Source organism: Bos mutus, chromosome 20, assembly GCF_027580195.1.
Source record: "Bos mutus isolate GX-2022 chromosome 20, NWIPB_WYAK_1.1, whole genome shotgun sequence".
NCBI classification, from domain to species: domain Eukaryota; kingdom Metazoa; phylum Chordata; class Mammalia; order Artiodactyla; family Bovidae; genus Bos; species Bos mutus.
Window position 1 is genome coordinate 33365578 of NC_091636.1, and position 20803 is coordinate 33386380.

The 20803-nt window shown below is 41.4% G+C and overlaps 1 protein-coding gene across 1 annotated transcript in view; it reads right to left on the reverse strand.

Moving 5' to 3' along the window:
- Positions 1-4106: 4106 nt before the first annotated feature.
- Positions 4107-20803, reverse strand: part of C7 (complement C7) — a 57116-nt gene continuing 40419 nt past the window's right edge. Inside the window, exons 14-18 of the mRNA XM_005889717.3 lie at positions 19916-20048; positions 15689-15880; positions 10713-10803; positions 7292-7476; positions 4107-5288 (exon numbers count right to left, since the gene is read on the reverse strand). Of these exons, the coding sequence (XP_005889779.2) occupies positions 5107-5288; positions 7292-7476; positions 10713-10803; positions 15689-15880; positions 19916-20048 (783 nt within the window). The 3' untranslated portion in view covers positions 4107-5106. The remainder of the gene's footprint in view (positions 5289-7291; positions 7477-10712; positions 10804-15688; positions 15881-19915; positions 20049-20803) is intronic.

Here is a 20803-nt window from a genome sequence, read left to right on the forward strand (position 1 = left end):
GGACATAATTCAAAATTTCCTAACAATATTCCAAAAAAAGAAGGGAGAGAATTAGGAGGCCCACACTTTCACAGCACAAAAAGACAAAGCGTATATATTTAAATCCAAGTATTCAGAATGCCTGCCCTGTGGGTATCATAAGAGAACACTCTCACATAGCACATGAACCTCCCTGCCTGGCAAGACCCAACTCAAACATGGGTTCACAGGACAGTCAAGGCACCAGCACTATATAGAAATGGATGAGTACCACTCTGGGAAGCATAAGAGCCATTTCCAGACTAGGTCTGCTGACTAGCTATGTGACAATGGAAAGTAACTCTAAAATGGCAGTGTTATTGAGCATATACAGCCAGGGTCCTGAGCCACAGGGGCCACAGAACCATATCGTCAAGTTCCTACTCTCACCAGTCCAGAGGAGACTTGGAGACAAGATCTCTCCAAATGTGACTTCCCCTCACATCTAATGAATCTGTGCACCATGTCCCTGGTAAACAGCCAATCATTGCATTTGTAAGAGGCTCGAGATACTCTGGAAAGCTTCTCATCTTCCTACCAAAGTATTTAATCCTATGGGCCACAGTGATCCCACTGGTGAGCGTGTCCATGTTTACACCACACCTGACTTCAAGATTCACGCCACCTCCCCCCCCCCGCCCCATGGTGCTCAGCGTCTGTACAGAGAAGTTTCTGGAGTTCAGTGGGAGCCCTTTAAGAACTACCATCATGGTTCACACTTGGGTTGCATGTGGTCTAGTAATACACCAATCCTGGGACCTCCACCTTAATCACTTTCTCCTGAGAATGTCTGGTAAAACTTTCCCTTGATAAGAAAATTCCACTCCACCATTATAGAAAAGTCCTTTGACCTGTCTGTATTCCCAGCCCACTTGGTCAGCAGATTCTTGCATAACACACAGTTATTCAACAGCACATCTGATTTATTTGCTCAGTGCTTCTCTGTCGTGAGCATCATTGATCTGTTGTGTACCTGAGGCCCCTCCCCTGGGATTCAGTACCAGCCCCCTCTTGTAGGGATGCACAGAAATAATAGTGATAACAGAAAAGTACTTAATGTTTGTCCTTTCTCAGGAAATTGTCCTCAGCCTGTAAATCAAAAAGCACTTTATTGTTCTTTCTTCTGCCCACCCTTTCACCTTCAGCCCTCCCTCTCTGAAACAACAGTCTTCTCATCTAGTCTTGTTAACCCTTGGCTAAAAAAGCAAATTTTTTTTTTTACGTGATTGATGTTTTGAGAATCAATCTGGAGCTTTGCATGACAGGAATAAATAAAAAGACAAATTGCAAGTGCTTTGGTTGCCACAGCAGGGACTCCTATCATGCCATCAGCTTTCTTGTCCCCAAATGTGTGAACTGCCTGAAAGACCAAGGTAATTGAAAAGCATACATATACCTTGGGTTTCTCAGATATTAGGAGGAAATTGCCTCCTACTGCAGTTGCTTTCTGGCTCAGTGTTCTGAAAGAGAACAGGTCATTCCGTTTCTAGCTAAAGTATTGAATCCACTTTAGTCCATCAAGGAAGAAAAGTCCTGGTACACTGGTAGGTAGCAGGGTTAATGTTGCGGCTCAGTTCTGCTACTCTGTGCTAAGGATGCTCCAATCTTTTTTTTTTCTTCTCTCTCTCTCTCCCCCATCTCTCCCTCCCTCTTTCTCTCCCTCTCCCTTCTTTTCATTTCTCTTCTCTCCTCTTGTATCTCCTCCTCCTATCCTATCTAAGACAAAGAAAGAGTCATAGATAACTTGAACGCCCTAAGTATATAGGACCTTCATTTATCTTCAAGTTTATGATGACCACCTTCACTAGCTATTACACCCATCTTACAAATAATCCAGATGCCTGTGGTAGGTCAGTATGTGTGCAGGTATGAGGGTGTAAGAAATATTGGTAGTACAGAAAAAAATATAGAGCAAATGATAAACTGTGGGGTTGGTCCAAAAATATTGATAAATATACATACCTTAAGCAAAAGCAAAAGTAATTAACAGCCTATGGTGCAGCTGTTTCAGGGAACACTGAGAAAACCAGCTGCTCAGCACCTGCAGCTCTGAACAGCTGCTCACCAACAGGTGGTCTTGCAAGTCCCATGTGAAGCTGAGATTAGCCATGACCTGCTCAGCTGAGAGGGGGTGCCCTCAATCAAATGAGCCAGTCACCTGGCTTGTTGTTAGGAAACTCAGAGTTCCAGGGGACATTTGTCAGACATCCCCCTTGCCATTCTACATCCCCACCATACCCCACCTGAATACCAAGACCCTTCCCTCTGTTTCAGGGGGATTACAACCATCCTGGACTGTTGCTGCTGGGAGGGAAGTTCCAAACAGAGCAGTTAGGATGGGGCTCATTAAATCTCAGGGCATTGATAAACAGCACTTCTGTTGGTCAATTGTTAGGAAATGTGTGGAGTGTCGCAAGAAGACACAGTCCAGTGCAATTAGGAAAACTTCCAAAGCAGCTTCTCTGCCCAGGTGACTCACAGGGTCCACTGAAATTGTGAGTGATGGCTGGTAGGACGTGACTGAGCTCCCATGGAGCTCCCTGCAGCTAGTTAATGTCTGAGCCAATTCCCTCCTCTCCCTCTGTCCCCCAGTAGGTCCAGACAACTTTCACTTCAGCATTTTCTGCCTTCTCCTCCAAGGCTAGATCCCAGCCAGGTGCCCTTCACCTGGTCTGAGGCAGAGGGAGGGGCAGACGAGGGCATTCTCCCATTGCCTCTGTTCTCATTGTGTCAGTTTTCATGACATAAACAGTCCTTCCAGGTTTACTAAAACCTTCTCCTTAGATGTTCAGGAACTCATTTTAGAAATCTCAAAAGATTTTTAATGTTGTAAGTTACTTTCTTCCTGTAGCCCTGCTGCCATGATCCTAATTCTCTCATAGAGAATTGTGAATGTCTCTGTCCAACTAGCGGAGAAGGCAATGGCACCCCACTCCAGTACTCTTGCTTGGAAAATCCCGTGGACGGAGGAGCCTGTTCGGCTGCATTCCATGGGGTCACTAAGAGTCGGACACAACTGAGCGACTTCACTTTCACTTTTCACTTTCATGCACTGGAGAAGGAAATGGCAACCCACTCCAGTGTTCTTGCCTGGAGAATCCCAGGGACGGGGGAGCCTGGTGGGCTGAGAAAAAGCCAAGGATAAGGATGTTCAGAAAAGAAAAAAAAAAACATGAAATTTAGTATTTCAAGACAGCATCTCTGTCCAATCTCATTCACTGGTCCCTGTTTAGCCACCAATTATTCACTCATCCAGGATAGAACCTGGAGGATATTATGCTAAATGAAATAAGCCAGACACAAAAATATAAATACAGCATGATCTCACTTATACAAGGTATCTAAAACAGTCAAACTCATGGAAGCAGAGAGTAGAATGGTGGTTGCCTAGGGCTAGGGGCAGGGAAAATGGGGAGGTGACGGTCAAAGGATATCAAGTTTCAGTTATACAGGATAAAGGAGTTCTAGAGATCTCCTATACAACACGGTGTGTATAGCTAACAATGCTGTAATGTATATTTAAATTTTTCTAAGAGGAAAGATCTTATGTTAAGTGTTCTTTCTGTTCTTATCATGATAATAATAATAATAATTACAATGGGGGTAGGAGGGAACTTTGGGAGGTGATAGATACATTTATGGTCTTGATGGTGGTGATATTTTCACACATGTATGCATGGGTGCATGCTAGGTCACTTCAGTCATGTCTGACTCTTTGGACTATAGCCCACCAGGCTCCTCTGTCCATGGGATTCTCCAGGCAAGAATACTGGAGTGGGTTGCCATGCCCTCCTCCCAGGGATCTTCCCTACCCAGGGATCGAACCCACGTCTCTTATGTCTCCTGCATTGGCAGATTGGTTCTTTACCACTAGCACCACCTGGGAAGTTTCTCACAGATGTATACTTATCCCCAGACTCATGTACAGCTCTTTACATGTCAATCATATCTCAACAAAGTAATTTAAAATGCTTTAAATGTAAAAAAGAGCACATTAGCTATCCTTCATGGCAAGATTCTTTAAAATTAAACATAACAGATTTTTTTTTAATGTCAAAGAATGGTATCTTTAATGAGTTTTAAAATCATTGTGATTTAAACTAAAGTTTTATTAAAATGAATCAGAAAATACAGATATTATTCATATATAAACACACATTTTAAATCCCATTGAAGCCCACTCATTTAACCTCCTACAGCTGCTATTTTGTTTTGATGAAAGATGAATAGGGGATAAATACAAAGCTAATGCTTCAAACGGATCTACCTGTAGAGTCCCCGGAAAAATCTAGGTGTGTATCCGTATTAAAGAACACTCTTCACCCAAATATGCAATCACTCAATAGCTCAAGCATAAATGATGCTTCCTACCAAAAAAAAAAGAGAGAGAGAGAAGAGGAAGACAAATTACAGGTCTTGAATTTGGCACATACTAAAGAAAAGCTCCAGAGAGAAGCCTGAATTGTATTTGTTCTCAGACAAGAAGGTAGCCATCACATAACGGATTCCACTTTGATGACGGGTGATTCAACCTCCTGATAAGATTAGGGATCTCCAGGTGTCCTGCCTGGGTCAACAGGGTGAAGGATTACCATTTGGAATGGAATAATTTTATCTGTCTTCCTCCATTCCACGTCCCCTTGTATTCGGTTTCACTGAGTGAAGCCAGCCTCTCTAATCTTTCTGTTTTCCTAATCAATTTGTAGAATGTATTCTGGCTCATGAGTGGAGTCAATCATACTTAAAACAATCATAGAGCATTGAAATTTCTCTAGTCTAACCCTCTAATTTTCAGATTAAAAAAAAAAAGGCAAGGTCCAGAGAAGTACAAAACATCTGCAAAGGTTCATCAATATCCTTCAGACTGACATTTTTTAGAAAGAGAAGAGAAAAAGATCTGAATTCGGGTTTGGGAGGACAAAGAGCTGTGGGATTATGCAGGGGTTCGAGTTGGGGGAAGGGGACACGGAGGGGAAGGAGAAAGAATGGGCCTGCGTGCTGGGAAGCCGTCTACAGGGCTGGCTGTGCAGAGCTTTAGTTCAGCCACAGCGCCTGCGGGACGGCGAGCCGGACCTCAGGCGCCGGCAACTACGCGGCCTCGGCGGCGCAGGGCCGGATGCCTGTGACGGAGATGCTCAGTCCTCTGCATCTCAGGACGCCGGCCTCGCACTCGGTCATCGTCTGCTCCCTGCCGTTCACCTCTACGCAGACGCTAAATCCTGCTTCCTCGCACTCCGAGGCGGCTCTGCAGACACATTCGCTGCCCTCGGCTGGAAAAAGAAAAGAGAGAGGCTTAACCGCACCTGGTGGAGATGAGGGAGGCCAGGCGCATCCCATCCAAAGTTATGCAAGTGGTGACTGGAGAGCTACCGGTGTTCCTGTCACCCATTACCTGCCCCACCCCAAGTGTGGGCTTCCCTGGTGGCTCAGACGGTAAATAATCTGCCTGTAATGCAGGAGACCCGGGTTCAGTCCCTGGGTCAGGAAGATCCCCTGGTGCAGGGAATGGCAACCTGCTCCAGTAAAGGGAGGCATTTTGCTCCAGAGTAAGCAAGTTCTGAGGCTGGTGCCAGGCTTCCTGTCGACTGGACGCCCATGGGGCAGTTCTCTCCTTCAGGTGCTGCCCAGGGGCGCCCCAAACATGATGTGATCCCTCAACGCCCAGACCGAAGGCGGAGACCTCAGCAAAGAGCCGGGCGGCAAGCCTCAGAGGGAGACAAAGTAAAGGAGAATTAACTTGCTTTGAGAGAGAGGACGTGAAACCCAAAAGGCCTCATACTGCATAAAGACCAAACAGAAACGAGTGGGAAGGAAAGCTGTGTGGGCGCTGAAGGGGTGATGCTGGAATACACCGGCCAGGCATCCCCTGAAGGAGGGTAACCAGATCAGCCAGCAGACTGTGATGACTGCCAAACCGAAAGTGTCGCAGACACGGATGGCCATAGAGTTTTATGTGTCACTGCCTCTGCTGCAAATGGGACAGGGGTGAGGGGAAAGATGCCCAGGGGGTACCAGCCAGGATTGGGAGGCCCTGAGGAGCTGGTAGAGACCTTACAGATCCAGAAAGCACCATCAGGCTCCCAGATTTATAGATGGGGAAACTGAGGACCGAGGCCTGGCTTGGACAACTCAGCTCTTCCCCCTCAGAGGTGGGGCCCCTGGTGTGGTTGTCAAGATCACTGTTAAGTGCCACCAGGACGCCAGGACAGGAGACCAGCAAGTAGTACCTCCTTTTCCATCACATCCTTCTGATTGCTTCTAGGAGAAAGTGTCAGCCTGGCACTGGTGTGCTTCCAACATGCCCCCTTTGTTGTTGCTAAGTCGCTAGGTCGTGTCTGACTCTTTGTGACCCCATGGACCGTAACCCACCAGGGTCCTCTGTCCATGGGATTCTCCAGGCAAGAATACTGGAGTGAGGTGCCATGCCCTCTTCCGGGGGATCTCCCCAACCCAGGGATCAAACCCTTGTCTCCTGCTTGGCAGGCAGATTCTTTACCACTGAGCCACCTGGGAAGACATTTTTATGGTTACCTAATATTTATGGTAAGGGATATTTCCTATTAAAGATGTGCTATAAAGTTTCCTCTTTTAAAATTTGTTATTTTTATGTGAGGCTGTTTCTTTTTTAATGAATACATAATATGGATAATATAAGAACAGAGCAAAAATCATGAAGGTGGAATGTGATATTTGGGAGGACATTCAGGCCATCAGATCTTCCCTGCTGGCTCAGACAGTAACAAATCCACCTGCAATGCAGTCAACCTGGGTCCAATCTCTGGGTCAGGAAGATCCCCTGGAGAAGGAAATGGCAACCCACTCCAGCATTCTTGCCTGGAGAATTCCATGGACAGAGGAACCTGGCAGGCTACTATCGACTGGGTCTCAAAGAGTCAGACACGACTGAGTGACCCAACAAGTTCAGACCACCAGGGAGGATTCTTCATCCACCACTTCACCTCCCCAGGGAAGGCATCGGGGGAGAATAGTGGGGATAGGAGGAGACTGGGATTCAATCCCTGGGTCAGGAAGATGCCCTGGAGAAAGGAATGTCTACCTGCTCCAGTATACAGGACCAGGCAAGGGAGGCATTTCACTCCAGAGTAAGCAGGTTCTGAGCCTGATGCCAGGCTTCAAACTCAGACCAGTCTGAGTCTTTGACATACTTAGGGATGTGCTTTCATCTGTTGCTAAAATAGCACACTACATGTTTGAAAACTTCACTCCTACTACTGAAGTATTTTTATAGTCACAAATATGAAATGTCCCTTACCATCACATTTTTCCCATAGTGGACACACACCGCAAGCTTTTTCAGCCAAGGCAGGCAGAGTGCAGCTCTCCCTACCAGCCACGGTGTAATTTCTACCCTGGCACTGGAGAACGTGCATCTTGCAAACGGTCAGAGGCAGTATCCTTTTGCTTCTCTCATCTCGAGCACATACACCCAATGAGGACCTGAAACAACATTTTTAAATTACTTCCTTTACAAAATTTTCTTTCCTCAAAGCTGAGAATGAAAAGTGAAAGGTGAAGCTCTGGGCTCAGTGCCTCAGATGTTGTCTCCCACAGCCAAATGAGGGGACAGAAACTCAAATCCCCCACATTTCTAGGGCCCAATCCCCTCCAGTCTTCAAAATGAACATATTTTGCTCTTTATTTGCTCACAAGTTTTATAATCTTAGATATCTGGTGTCGATCTAGTTTCATTTAGAACAGATCAGATACAGCAAATTAAAAGAGAAGGCAATGGTCTGTTAGCAACAGGTAGATTGATGACAAAGGAGGAGACAGAAAATTAGCAGAGATCACCGGAGGAGGGCATGGCAACCCACTCCAGTATTCTTGCCTGGAGAATTCCATAGGCAGAGGAACCTGGTGGGCTGCAGTCCATAGGGTTGCAAAGAGTCAGACACAACTGAAGTGACTTAGCACACACACACGCACTCGGAGGGACCAAAGTCAAATGCGACCATGTGATTGAGGGCAGGAGAAGAGGACGACAGAGGATGAGATGGCTGGATGGCATCACCGACTCAATAGACATGGGTCTGGGTGGACTCCAGGAGTTGGTGATGGACAGGTAGGCCTGGCATGCTGTGGTTCATGGGGTCACAAAGAGTCGGACACAACTAAGCGACTGAACTGAACTAAACTGATACCTATGGCTGATTCATGTTGAGGTTTGACAGAAAACAACTAAATTCTGTAAAGCAATTATCCTTCAATTAAAAAATAGATAAATTTTGAAAAAATGGGACCACTAACTGTAGAAGAAAGCAGCTCTTCCCAGCCCAGCAACCCTGAGAGTTCATGTCCACATGATAGCATTATCCACAGCTGATGACTGAATTCTCAAGGAAAGATAAACTCTATCTTTCAATGCTATTTTTAGAGTATCTATGTTTACAAAATAGTTTAGAAATATTTCCATGAAATGTGTTAATTTTTTTCCTTATGCATTGGTGCTAAAAAAGTGCCAGTATTTGAAATGTCACTAATAAAAAAACCACTTATCTGAATACTGATGGGTAAGGATGCCATTACCGTAGTGAAACCTTAGACAACAAAAGGCATTTTTGAATAACAGACAGAATCTATATTTACTTACATATATTTAGCTCTAATGTTTTCTTCTCTAACCAAGAGCTAAATTTGTTTGGACAAAGAAATACAGAAATACATAATGGAAACAAATCCTTGTATCTTTTTTTTAATCTGTTTATTTAAACTTTAAATAGAAGTACTTAGAACAGCTTAAACGGCAAAGAACTTACAAGCCACCTCCCTTGTTATCAGTGCACATTCAGTCGCTCAGTTGTGTCTGACTCTTTGCAACCCCATGGACTGTGGCTCCATGGAGGAGCCCAGAGGACAGGCTCGTCTGTCCATGGAATTTTCCAGGCAAGAATACTTGAGCAGATTGCCATTTCCTACTGCAGGCGATCTTCCCCACCCAGGGATCAAACCCATGTCTCTTTCGTCTCCTGCATTGGCAGGTGGATTCATTACCACTTGGGCCATCTGGGAAGCCCATATCAGACATTAAAACTCTTCCCATGTGTATAAACAACAGGCTGCAGATCAGCTCAATGAAACAAAGAAGTTGAAAGGAAGATGAAGGTGAATCAAAGTAAACAATGATTAACAGAGAATAACAGCACAGTCAGAAGATTCTGGGCTGAACTTTTTTGTGTGTTTGTTTCCTTTTTCTCCTTTATCTTTTTTTTCTTTTTTTTTTTTTTTTTACAATTTCCATTTATGTTATTCAGCTATATATTCTCCTTCACACAAAAATTTACTTCTTATAGGATACCCCTTAGTCATCACCACACAATGTAGGTATTCAAGGAGTTGGATATGTGTTTTGATGACCATACTAACTGAAAGCCAAGTAACTGGCCAATAAATTTGTGTTTTGATTGTTAACCTTAGAGGTGGTCAGTAAGTCCTAGGGACTGGATGTTTCCTATTTGCCTCTCCAGATTCACCCTCCTCTCTTCTTCACCCTGCCTGGGAAGCTGAAGCGTACGGACCACATCAATAGACTTCCTTGTCCTCTAGCTTCAGGAGTGTTTGATCATTGTGGGGTTCTGGCAGAAAAGGAGGGAGGAAAGAGAGTACAGTTGGGGTGTTTATTCCTCTGGCTCACTCCTAGGCATCTCTGAAGCCCCTAGAATGAGAGACTCAACTCCTCCTCAACTAACCCTCTGTCAACAAGGTTTTCATAAATGCTCCTCTCTCACAACTTCTGACTTAGGCGTGGAAAAAAATGTAAACCAGTTCAGTTCAGCTTCTACCAATTCAGGAATACTGCCCTGTCGTGTGCAGTTTTCTTTACTCGACCCACATTTCTGTAAATAGTCCCACCAATAAAGCTCCTCTGGTCCTAATTTAATCATGCCATCTGTACCCAACACTTAGTAATTACTTCAGCTATATTTCTACAAAGGAGTGATTTCAACTGGGATGGTGTTCTTGGAATGCAAATCTAGAAACATATTTCAAGAATTAGAAAAGCAGCTGCTTTTTTCTCTGTCGGTATTGCTTTAAGAGTTTATGTCTCTGGGGCTTCCCTGGTAGCTCAGTGGTAAAGAATCAGCCTGCCAATGCAAGAGAGACTGGTTCAATCTCCAATCCAGGAAGATCCCACATGCTATGCATAACTAAGCCCATGCGCCACAACTACTGAGCTTGTGCTCTAGAGCCTGGGAGCCGACACTACTGAGCCTGCGTGCCCTAAATGTCGTGCTCTGCGACAAGAGAAGCCATGGCAAAGAGAAATGCGTACACCACGACAGAGAGTAGCCTCTGCTTGCAGCAACGAAGACCCAGCACAGCCCAAAATAAATAAACGATTAAAAAAAAAAGTTTATGTCTCAAGGGAATTTCAGCCCTAATCTCCTCAAACTCTAAATCCTCAGGTTTTGTTATTTTGTCCCATTTTATACAGAAAACAAGCAGCCTTAAGTAATCCTTCAGCCTTTCTCACCAGCCAGACTAGAACACTGCCCGACACCACCAATGGTCAGCCCTGGTGATCCAGGCAAAAACAGGCAGCAGATGGACTGGATTGAAATGTGAAGGACCTTGATCCTTGGTCAGTAACACCTTTGATCCAACAGAGACTAGCATCTAAGAAATCATTCAATCTATTTTGAATAAAATAAAACAGAGAATAAAACAGAGCTTACCCACATTCATAGGGCATTTTACAAACACATCTTGAATTCTGCAGTTTCTCCCAGGGCTGACATTTAGGCACTTTCGGTGTCAAAGGTGCTTCTAAAAGAAAAGAATAATGGAGATGTGACCATTAGGAGAAGAGCTTCTTTGTAGTAAACAAGGATTATTTCAATTGTTGAACCAGGCAATAAATTCTTATAATCAATAAATTAATAAAGCTATAAAGCATTTTATAGGAGGTACAGCGTCACAGACCCAACAAATAACGTCTTTGGTCATAATAGCCACCATTTCTTGAGCATGGACTCTTGATCCTGCCCTTTTTATATGATATTTAATTCTTCTTAATAAATAGCCATTTAAGAGATGAGGAAACTAAGAGTCAGAAAAGTCAAGAAATTCATGCTAGTTAACAAATTGTCCAAGCCAGGATTTAAGTCTGTTTGTCTGAATTGAAGCCGCGTGGTGTAGGCTCCCTTTCTTCAAAAAGGTGGAGTTTAAAATATCATATTAAGAGAGTAGCACTGAAACATAAACATTACACATGTAAAAGAGATAGCTAGTGGGAATTGGACGATTGATTCAGGGAGCTCAACCCGGTGCGCTGCGACAACCCAGAGGTATGGGATGGTGTGGGGAGTGGGAGGGAGGTTCAAGAGGAGGGGACACATACATACTTATGGCTGATTCACATTTTTGTATGGCAGAAACCAACACATTGTAAAGCAATTATCCTCCAATTAAAAATTTTTAAAAAGAAGGTGGGGTTTAAAAACCATGTGTTATTTGGGTACATTTTGCTCACTACACCTATCACGAGACAGAAAGCATACCATAAGCTGACCTATAGAAGGAGAACTCTTAGTATCTCAAGGACAACTATAATAATCTCTTACATGTAAATGTCCAAGTGGTCTCCCCTCAACAGTGAGTAAATGTCTGGAGGTATTTACATAGATAAAATCCTTTCCTTCATGTTTTCTACAAACTGATAGAAAGCCAATTATCATTCCAGTTTTGTCAGGGAAACACCTTGGTCCAACTTGCAAAGAGCTTAATTTGCCATGGCCACAGCTGGGCCTGACTACAAAGTGAACAGTGTTCATTTTGCCATTTCCACTTGCCTTGCCATTTCCACTTCCTGGCAGCTTCATTACAATGGAATTCCGTGGCATATACTTTTTCATCATCAAACCAGTTACCTGTTGCTGCTGCTGCTAAGACGCTTCAGTCGTGTCCAACTCTGTGAGACCCCATAGACGGCAGCCCACCAGGCTCCGCTGTCCCTGGGATTCTCCAGGCAAGAACACTGGAGTGGGTTGCCATTTCCTTCTCCAATGCAGGAAAGTGAAAAGTGAAAGTGAAGTCGCTCAGTCGTGTCCGACTCTTATCGACCCCATGGACTGCAGCCCACCAGGCTCCTCCGTCCATGAGATATTCCAGGCAAGAGTAGTGGAGTGGGGTGCCATTGCCTTCTCTGAGTTACCTGTTAGATATACCTATAAAGGTCATTTGTCTGAAGGTCATGTTTTTATGGATGCACAAACTGTAGAATGCTTCCTTACTTTTGGAAAACTTAAGAGCTTTAGACATGACAGGAAAATCTCATGAACAAGGAAGGCATAAACTTGTAAAAATGGTGGCAAGATGAAGTGTGTCTGTCGTGTCCAGCATTGTCTGTAGCAAGTATTTATTCTTCAAGCATTTGTCTTTAAGATGGTATTATCTTAAATGCGATGTAGTATCCTGAATTGGATCCTAGACCATGAACACGACATCCGTGGAAAAACATGATGAATGAAGAGTCTGTAGTTTAGTTGACAGTGTTGTACTAATTAATATTAATGCCTTGGTTTTGACCAACTAAATTATGTCAAGGTATGTGAGGTGTTAATAGTATTGGAAGATGGGTAAAGGGTATATGGAAACTATACTTGGCAACTTTTCTGAAATCTTAAATGATTCCAAAATAAAATACTTTAATGGGATTATTTAGATCAATGCTTCTCAACCAGGGACAGTTTTGCTCCACAGGGGACATTAGGCAATGCCAAAGGACATTTTCAGTTGTCACCCCTGTGAGATAGCAGGGGCCAAGGATTCTGCCAAACATGTTACAATACATAGGACAGGCTCCCACAACAAAGAATTATCAGGTTCCAAAATTCCAATAGTGTCGGGGTTGAGAAAGTCTGATCTAAATGCACCCAAGCTGAAGTTCAATGATTAAGCTGTATAAATGAATTCTGCATTATTATTAGCAGTTTTTTGCTAATAATTCTTAGGATAGAATTTTAGATTTTACATATTTTCTAAAAGTTCTCGTAATTGCTCTGTGAAAAATCGCTTGTGGAATTACCTAGACAAGAGACTTGCATGTAGAAAGAACATGGCTTTGTCATCTTCATAGCTTAATTAACCAAGTAAACCCACTCTTAGGGCCCACCTACAGAATGTACCTTCACTATTTTAAAATCAAATATCTTCACATCAAGGCTAAATACCACTGGGGGTGGAGATAAATGAGAGACAAGTGTTTAATGGGTAGAGTTTCAGTTTGGGAAGATGGAATGTTGGATGACAGTGAGGGTTGAACAATAATGGGAATGTATTTAATGCTATTGAATTGCACATATTTAAATGGTTAAAATGATAAATGTTGTGTGTATTTTACTACAATTAAAACCAAAAAGACTACTTAAACAGCAGGTATTGTAAAACTCTGGAGGCTAACAAACCTGGCCTTTTTTTGTTTGTTATAGGCTTATTTTAAGGGTAGTTATTATTGTTATCCATGTCTTTCAAAAAATACACAGGTTTGGAAAACATCCTTAATTAGAGCCTTAATAGAATTTGCTGAGGGGGAGAAAATTCATACCAAATTGTGCTATAAAGTGACTGAAAAAACATTTTCAGGAAAAAAAAAAGTATATAATTTCATTTAGAGGAAAAGAGAAACCTCATCAACTGTACATTGTTCTCTTTAATTTTAGCAATATTGGTACAGGTCCTTTACTTTATCCCAAATAAACTCACAGTGATGCTTCGGTGCATGTGGAAAACAAAGCTGTCATCTCTGCTGTGGTCCTCTGACAGCCACAGAGCACGTGGGGTGGGCACGGAGGCCATTCCATTGAACAGGCTGCCCTCTCATTGTCCTCTATGGTCTATTTAATACCACAGCCCAGGTCTCCCATCACAGAACCCTCCAGGCAACCTACTCTCTTTTCAGTGGTGCACATCTAATCTACCCAATATTATCACTCATGGAATCAACTACTTCATCTTCACCGTAGATGACAAACTTCAAAGTGAAAGTTGCTCAGTCGTGTCGGACTGTTTGCAACCCCATGGACTGTAGCCCACCAGGCTCTTCTGTCCATGGGATTCTCCAAGCAAGAAGACTGGAGTGAATTGCCATTCCCTTCTTCAGGGGATTTTCCCAATCCAGGGATTGAACAGAGACTCCTGCATTGCCAGGTGGATTCTTTATCATTTGAGTCACCAGAGAATATTATTATTACTTATAGAATCAACTATTTCATCTTTGCCATAGAAGACACACTTCAACATTGAATTAAAAATCATATACTCATGTACGGCAAAAACCAATACAACATTGTAAAGCAATTATCCTCCAATTAAAAATTTTTTTAAATCATATACTCAAGAAATAAGAATATCAAATAGAATGCAAGTATGACTTCTTCCTTGTTTTTAACTGTTGCAAGCATAATATTTTCCATTTATTAAAGTGAAAGTCACTCAGTCACATCCGACTCTTTGCAACCCCATGGACAATACAGTCCATGGAATTCTCCAGGCCAGAATATTGGAGTGGGTAGCTGTTTCCTTCTCCAGGGGGTTTTCCTAACCTAGAGATCAAATCCAGGTCGCCCACATTACAAGCGGATTCTTTACCAGCTGAGCTACCAGGGAAGTCCATTTATTAAAAAATGTAAACAAAAAAGAAAGAGTTTATTTTGAAAACAAATCTTAAGTATCTCTGAACAGAAAGAGTTTGGACCATGTTATACAAGTGGACTTATTCACAAAACAGAAATGGAATCACAGTTGTAGAAAACAAACTTATGGTGAGCAGAAGGGAAGAGGGGAAGAGTTAAATTGGGAGGTTGGGATGGACATAAACACATTACAATATGTAAAATAGGTACTAATAAGGACTTCCTGTATAGTACAGAAACTCCACTCAATACTCTATAAAGGCCAACATGGGCAAAGAATCTAAAAAAGAGTGGATACATGTGTACGTATAACTGATTCACTTCGTTGTACACCTAAAACTAACACAACATTGTAAATCAACTATACTCCAATAAAAATTGAAAACATTTTATTTATTTATTTTTTTTTTTTTTATTTTTTTTAATTTTATTTTAAAGGCCATTTAAATTTGCCATGTGTTCAAAATACTGGATATTTGGATTTTTACTATTAAGAATAATTTTCACAAACCACAATACTTTTCCTTTCATAACTTCTGCTTTGTAGGCTTAAATGTAAATGCTTTTAAATATTCAATTTCAATAACACTAATAAAGTAATAAATACTAATAAACTAATAAGTACTAATAAACCCAAAAATGAAATAGGCAGGATTTTATATAAATTGTGATCTCAACTCTGTATTTCATAAAAGTACCTTTTTAAAAAATCAGGAGGAAGCCAGAAATCAGCTTTTAGAAATTCTTTGTTTTTTTTGGTATCCTACAAATATAAAACTAATCTTGGATATGAAGGATTTAAGTTAAAATCTGAGAATCACCTGGGCTATTCTTGCCTTTCCTTGAATTCTGCGAGTCTATGTGTTATATGCAAAAAAATCTAGTTACCCAGTCTAGACCTCCTTCTCATGGTGGGGTCTGGATGGAGGGAATGATTCCGTTACAGCAGTTCAGGACAGCCACAGGGACTCTCACTCCCAGAGTCCATGTGTCCGTGGACAGACCCAGGAGCCACTCACCTCTCTGCACACACTGGACATCCTTTACCTCAGGGCTCCACTTAAGGCTGGAACTACAGAGAAATGTCGAGGGACCTTCTAAGGATCTGCCGCCTGAACAGGAAATGGTCACCTTCTCGCCAATGGTGTAGAAAGGTTTGTGGGGATGACTCTGTATGCCATCCATCAGTGCAGGCAGAACGCAGGCAATTTCTAAAGAGAAAAGAGAGCAGAATACAAGGTTCCTTGCTTTCCTAGACCATCTTTTTAAAAATGACAGCCCTGAATGGTGCTGATACACTTGTTCTGCTTTTTCAAATTAGAGGACAAGGTAGAAAAGGTGAGTTCACTCTTAGAAGGCCCTGAAAGACATGTCCCACCGTGCTTGTCATGTAGTGATATAAACAACTGAAAACCAAGACAGTTCCCACCCTCTCACCCCTGCCCTCACAGTCATATGACAATTTAAAATGAATAAGCACTATAAGGTCCCCAAGTCCAGCCTGCTGTCAAAACTGGACTTTTCACAGCTGCCACTTCTCTCTCTCATCTGGTGAAGTCTCACCAAAATTTTCCCAAGAGCTGTATTCATTTGCATACCATTGCATATGTCCAATTAGATATTTTGCTATCTGAAATTTTTAAAGAACCACCTTTAACCTTGCAACCATAAAAGTGCTAAATCTTTCTTGGTTTCCCATTTCTATCTTTCCTTATTCCATTACAGTCATTAGTTCATATCTTCTACTTAAAAAAAAAAAATGAAAAACATGCATAATGGTAGAAAGCAAGTCAGAATTAATGACTTTAAAAAAAATCTTTCTAGTGGGATTTTGGACAATATTCTACAAAGTCCTGCTCTATTTTGGCACCATTTTTATCAGAAAATCCATTCATTCATTCAAAACCAGCATTTACTGAGGGCCTACACTTGGCCAAGTGTGTTGAATGCTGCTATGGACACAAAATATTGCTCACATACTCCGCCTTCAAATAGCTAATAATCTAGCATCAGGACTGTTTATTTCTGGCCATGATATATTTGCTGGTTTCACACTAATGCTCCCACTAAGACATATAGGAAAGCTGTACAAGTTATAAGAAAAACTATTTCTGAGAGCATCAGAGAACAATCAGAGAGCATCAGAGAACAATCAGAGCAGTGGAAATCCCAAGGTATAAGACTCTAGAAAAAGGAAAGTCTAAAGCAGTGATTACAACATTTGATAATGTTTTTGTCCTTGAGGCTATTTGTAAATTTAAAACAAAAAAACATTTTTTTTAATGTGCTGAAGGGCTGCTAAACTAAGGAGAAAGCTGCAGCTCTGAAGCTGAATAGCTACAGAGAGTTTTTAGCAGTCTCGCAGGGCTAGGAGATCAAAAATTAAAGTCCAGTCCTGTTACAAAAAAGCAGCCTCAGTAGAAATCCAATACTTTCCCTTATGATCCTTTAATGGTTATGACCTAGGATAAAGGTAAACTGGACATAAATCAGCTTTGTTCTTGCCAGAAACAAATCTAATCTTTTTTCTAGAGAAGGATAACATCATGCAAAGTCTCAAATTATTTATTTTTTTACAAATAAAGTCTGGCATTCAATCAAAACTAATCTAATATTCAAAAATACAACAGAAACAGATCTACAGCAGATCCAGACGATGGGGCTAACAGACACGAGCCATGAAATAACTATGATTAGTATGTTGGAAAAAATTAAATTAGAAGAGGGAGAGTTTCCACAGAGAATTAGAAAGTATAGAAAAGTGGACAAATGGTTTATCTGGAATTGGAAAATGAAATTAAGAATTCAGTAGAGTTCTTGAAAGCAGATTATAACAAGAGTACCGAGAATTAAAAAACTAGAATATAGATCAACAGAACATACTTAGAATGAAATAGAAAGAGAAAAATTGATGTAAAGCAAAGAAATATAGGGCATTCCCTCGTGGTCCAGTGGTTGAGACTCAGTGCTTTCATTGCCACGGGCCTGGATTTGATCCCTGGTCAAGGAACTAAGGGGCTTTGGCTTCCCTGATGTTTCAGATGGTAAAGAATCTGCCTGCAATGCGGGAGATCCAGGTTTGATCCATGGGTCAGGAAGATCCCCTGGAGAAGGGAATGGCAACCCACTCCAATATTCTTGCCTGGAAAATCCCATGGACATAGGAGCCTGGCAGGCTACAGTCTATAGGGTCGCAAAGAGTCAGACACAACTGAGTGACTAACATTTTCACTTTCAAGTAACTAAGATCCCAAAACAAACATAAAAAGGAAGAAATGTAGCACACACACACACACATATATATACACGTATGTATATGTGTATACTTTGTAAAAAATGTCTCATCGACGTCTCATGAGCAGAGGTGGGCAAGAATTAGACAGCAATATTTAAGGAAAAAGGTGAATAATTTTTTAAAATTGACAAAAGACATTAAAGGATAGGTTAAAAAATGCTTTGAAGATCAACTAGGACAAAGAAAATCACGCTTAGGCACATCAGAGTAGAGTTGCTTCTAAAAAAAAAAAAAAAAAATTCTTAGAAACATCTAGATCAAAACAGTATATGATTTCCAAAGGAGAAACAATAAACCTAAAAGTTGACTTCTCACTAGAAAATAATGAAGTCAGAAGGCAATGTAAAAAAATCTTTAAAGGGCTGAAAGACAAATTCCTTACCCAGTAAAAATATCCTTCAAAAGTAAAGATAAAACAAGAATGTTTCAGATGAACAAAGAGTGGGACAATTCCTCACCAGTAGATACACAATAAAGAAAAAGAAGCTCTTAAAGCAAAGTAATCTTTTCAAAGAACCGACTTTTAGCTTTATTACTCCTAGCTAGGGAATATTTATTAATACATTCTATTCAGTAGTATTGATATCCTATTTCTTCTGAAAGACTCAAGGGTGGAGAGACAGAGAGACAGAGACAAAGGAAACAGGAGAATTTCCAAGTCATTAATAAAAAGACTAAAAAACCACCAGAAAAAAATGCCCAAAAGACTAGACAGCCATTTCATCATAAAAAAGTATCCAAATGGCAATAACTATATGAAAACAGGCTTAACAACATTAGTCATCAGAAGAAATACAAATTTTAAAATACAAATTAAAAAACAAGATACTGCTACACACTCACCACTATGGCTAAAAAAAAATTTTAAAGATAGATGTTATCAAGTGTAGGTGAGGATACAGAGCAATCTTGACTTCTTGGATTCTGTCCAAGATGTAAATTGGTACAACCACTTGGAAAACTGGTGTGGTGGTTTAGTCCCTAAGTAATGTCCGACTCTTGCAACCCCATGGACTGTAGTCCGCCAAGATCCTGTATCCACAGGATTTCCCAGGCAAGAATACTGGAGTGGGTTGCTGTTTCCTTCTCCAGGGGATCTTTCTGACCCAGGGATTGAACCCACATCGCCTACATTGCAAGTGGTCTCCTGCCCTGCAAGTGGATTCTTCACCAAAATTGGTAGCATACCAAATCTAAACGTGTGTGTGCCTGATAACTCAGATATTTCACTAATAGGTATGTACCCAAGAGAGTAAAATGTATGTGCATGCAGACTTTCCTCACACAGCACAGAACAATCAATATAGGAAAAATACATCCCAGTAGTGCTGTCTATCCATCTGCTGCAGAATCTTACATTGTAGAACAGCTGAGAGGGAAACCCGAGAACAGTGATAGGGTGATACGACACACAGAAGCACTTACTCAGAGGCCTGGATCTAAACAGACTAGGCTCCAAAGCACTTGAGGAAGTAGACTGTAGTACATCCCTGCTAACTGAACTCCGAAGAATGTCTTGACTAGAACTGAGAACTGGCTAGAACTTGGCTAGAACTGAGCTCCCTGACCTATTCTGATTTACCCCAGAAACTTTAAAATTGCAATTAGGATTTCCCTGGTGGTCCAGTAATTAAAATTCCATTAGTCACATGCTGCCAATGCAGGGGATACTGGATTAGATCCCACGTGCCATGTGGTGCAGCCAAAAAAGAGTGAAAAAAAAAAAAAAAAGGAATAAAAACGTAGTAAAATGTGCCTCGTCTAACAGGACCACTATCAACTACAGAAAGCTGAGGATTTTTTCAAGGTACTCCTGAAACCTGATTGGAATCATATGAGCCTTTCAGGAAAAAAAAGAGATCAAGACAGGAGTATATGATGAGTAGCTCTTTATTCTGATTTATTCCTTCCCACTCATCTTAAATGAAATACCATGACCAAGGCCACTCACTCTGACAATGCATATTCCCAACAAGCCACTGCAAATCTTCTCCACATCTGGCAACAGGGTCTCCAACCAGAGAGTATCCTTCTTTGCAAGTATACATTATGTTTTTCCCAACAGGAAATGTGGCACCTTCATCCTAAATAGAAATAAAAGATGGAGAGAGGAAGAATACATCTCTTTTGCATTAATAAATTGTTTCTTTAGATATATTCAGCCTAAAAACCATGACTTCTGTAATCATTAGGCAACCTACATTCAAATAGCTCACTTTGAAAACTGTCCATAAAATCATTTTTTCCTGTACAGTCCTAATTAACAACACTGATACCATCATTAATTGAAATAAAGATATTAATGCCACTGTACTATAATTTATTGACTGCTTCCCAAATGAAGCACTGTACTAAGCATTTTATCAAAATTATTTGAATGGATACTGCCCAAGTGACTTCTCTTATACTTTCAGGAAAGTCTGTTATCAGATTTCAGAAATGTCTTTGTCAGTCAACTCTTCCTAGTGAGGTGTTATGGGCTGTCCACTGGCAATCACACCCAACAAAAGCCATTATGAACATGGAGAAATGTTTACATCGTATCAACATGTTCATGGAAGTCTGCATTTCCCACTGACGACTTTTAAGAGAAGCATAATGTTGCTCTTCACCCACCACCCTCCCATGCCCCATCACGTTGCTGGAGCTGGGTCAGATTTGAGGACATGTCATTAGCCCATAATGCCAAGAGGTAAGATTTCATGGTGAAACAAGGAAGAATCTGAAGTCTGAGCCTTGAGGGAGTCATCATGCTTGTTTGGTTTCTCTATTGGTGCCTTTCTTTATCCTTTTAGTTCTCTGCTACTCAAGGGGGTGGTGAAGAAAATCGGCCTGGAAG